The following is a 2,478-nucleotide window of genomic DNA, read 5'->3' as shown; positions in this document are numbered from 1 at the left end:
TTTTCTGTTGTCCATCCCCCAGGGAGGAGGTTATATGTAGATCCTTGTAATTGGTTTCCTCTTTGCACCCCATCCTCCCTCCACCCTCTATATAGATACTTTTATTGTTTTCTCATCTTTTAGTATATGTGCCACCGAAGCAAGCACTGTTTTCTCATCTTTTAGACAATTTGTGTATGTCTATGTTGATATAATAGGAGAAAGATGAGGTTATCTGCTCCCATAAAGATGTACAACCATAGAAACCTTTATGAGTCATAATCAACTTGATGGGTATAGGACATAAAATTGATGTTATTTTTTGGTTTTAATTTAATTGAGACTTAATTTCTTGCTTAACTTTTACAATGACATTGAAAATAATTGCAGAAGAAAAGCTTCAAACATGATTTGAAGTTTGTTGAGTAAACATGTTTACTTGTTTACTTGAAATGAAATGAAAATACTTTATGTAAAATCACCTTATAAACTATATTTAAAGTGTGATATCAAGGAGGAGCATTCTTTCTTTTGAGAGATTATATGTATTTTTATGGTTAAGTTCCTGTTTTTATATAATCATTTCATTGTAATATTAAATGTATTAGTAAACCATATGAAATTTAATGTTTATAGGACAAAAACAATAAAATATCACCACGTTTATATGATTCAACCTACCAAAGGAATTGCACATAAATTAAATATTATTTTGTGGCTTCTAACCTTGAAACATTTATATGAAATTATAGAATGTCATGAGTACATTTTATTTTTGTTTGATGACTAACAGTATTTTTATTTAGTCTTACAATAAAGACCTAGAAACAGATAAACCACCATACAACAGCCTAGAGAGAAACATGGAACCAGCGACAAAGACAGGGATGGCCCTGGAAGAGTTCCGGAGGCTCACTGATGAAGTACAAGCGAAGGAGAAAGAGCAGAGTAAATTAGGTGAGTTATCCTTACAGATGAACATCTATTACCATGTTTGAAGTACATCCTCTTGGTGTGATGAAGCATGAGTGCTCCAAGGGGAAAAATTAAGATAAATATATAAAAGTTGGATTAAAAGCATTTACCTATCATAAAGTACACAACTTGTTAAGTAGACACTTAACAGGACAGAAAACTCCTAGCATCCCAGAAACCTCTTTGTTCCCTCTGCATCCTCTATTAGTAATTGTACTAATTTAAGCTCCCATCAGCACAATTATGAAGTTTTGGTTCCACCTTACTTTGTTAATGTTTAGTTTTGCCAGTGTTATTAATTTTACCTTTTCCAGTATGTAGTTATGTTAGGCCAAGTTGTTTAGAGAAACAAATCCAGTGACACCCGTCTATATGTAAGAGCTTTATATCAAGAAGTAGTTATATATATCAAGTAGTTATATATCAGTCCAACTCAAGGCTCTAAGTCCAAGGCTAGTCCATACGTCTCTCTTCAGACCATTGTAGCAGCCAGTGATACAGAATGGTGTACTGTAACATCACACGTGAGTAGTTGCAGAGTCACAAGGATCCAAGGTTGGTGGGAACCTGGCAGGGTGCTGGCAGCTCTTGGCGTTAGGCAGCCCACATGGGGCCACTCCTCAGGCAAGCAGGGTTCCAGGAGGCAGGAAGGGAAAGGGTCAGAAAGAGAAGAAGGTTCCCAGTGTCTTCAGGCTCATAAAAAGGCCACACCTGCAAAGAGGAATCTGCTGAGCTATCACCTGACTGACTGGCTGAACTTAGCCCTTGCCTAGGAGTGTCTAGTTGACATAATATCTGACCAGCACTGTAGTGTCTTTATTTAAATTGTGGATATATTTTTCAATTCTGTGATGGCTAATGACATTAAATTCCTTCCACATATTTTTGCTTTGAATATACTATTTTATGAAGTTCTTGCTCCAGTTTTATGTACATTTTTATATTGAGTTGGATTTTTGTTTTGTTCATTTGCAGTAGTTCTTTATATACTCTGAATATTAGCATTTTGTTATAAGCATTATGAATTTTTGTTTGATTGTGTTGTCATACAGAAATACTAATATTCATCTTGGCAGGTTTAACAGTTATTCCTTAAGGCTTCTAGGCTTTCATGTTATACTTAGTAATCTTTTTTATTTCACTACAAGATTGAAAAGTTCACTTCTTTTTTTGTTGTTTTTTAAAATGTAACCAATTCTCACGCACAGACCTTATGTGACCAAATTATTGGCATTTGTGAGGCAATAAGAAAATGTCCATATTTGTATTATTAATTTTTACTTTTCCTTAGTCACATAATTCTTAATAACAAAAATTCAATGCCCTTTCTGATTTCAAAATTGTAAAACTACTTGTATACTTCAAAAAAGGTGGTGTGATGGCTGCTAACCCAAATGCTGGTTGTTCAAACCCAGCAGTGGTTCCACGTAAGAAAGATCTGGCAATCTGCTCCCATAAAGATCATGACCTAGAAAAGCCGATGGGGCAGTTGGACTTTTCACATGAAATTACTACGGCTGAAAT

At 34.8% G+C, this 2,478-nt stretch overlaps 1 protein-coding gene across 2 annotated transcripts in view; it reads left to right on the top strand.

Annotated features, from left to right (window-relative positions):
- CCDC30 (coiled-coil domain containing 30) overlaps window positions 1-2,478 on the top strand; it is a 129,453-nt gene that overhangs the window by 25,360 nt on the left and 101,615 nt on the right. For both annotated transcript variants that reach the window (XM_045298887.1, XM_045298886.1), the window contains one exon: window positions 786-936. In XM_045298887.1, coding sequence (XP_045154822.1) covers window positions 786-936 — 151 coding nt within the window. The remainder of the gene's footprint in view (window positions 1-785; window positions 937-2,478) is intronic.

Source organism: Echinops telfairi, unplaced genomic scaffold (genome assembly GCF_000313985.2).
Source record: "Echinops telfairi isolate 266 unplaced genomic scaffold, ASM31398v2 ScPeMD7_7457;HRSCAF=8495, whole genome shotgun sequence".
Classification (NCBI taxonomy): Eukaryota; Metazoa; Chordata; class Mammalia; order Afrosoricida; family Tenrecidae; genus Echinops; species Echinops telfairi.
This window is presented reverse-complemented; position numbering and strand designations above follow the sequence as displayed.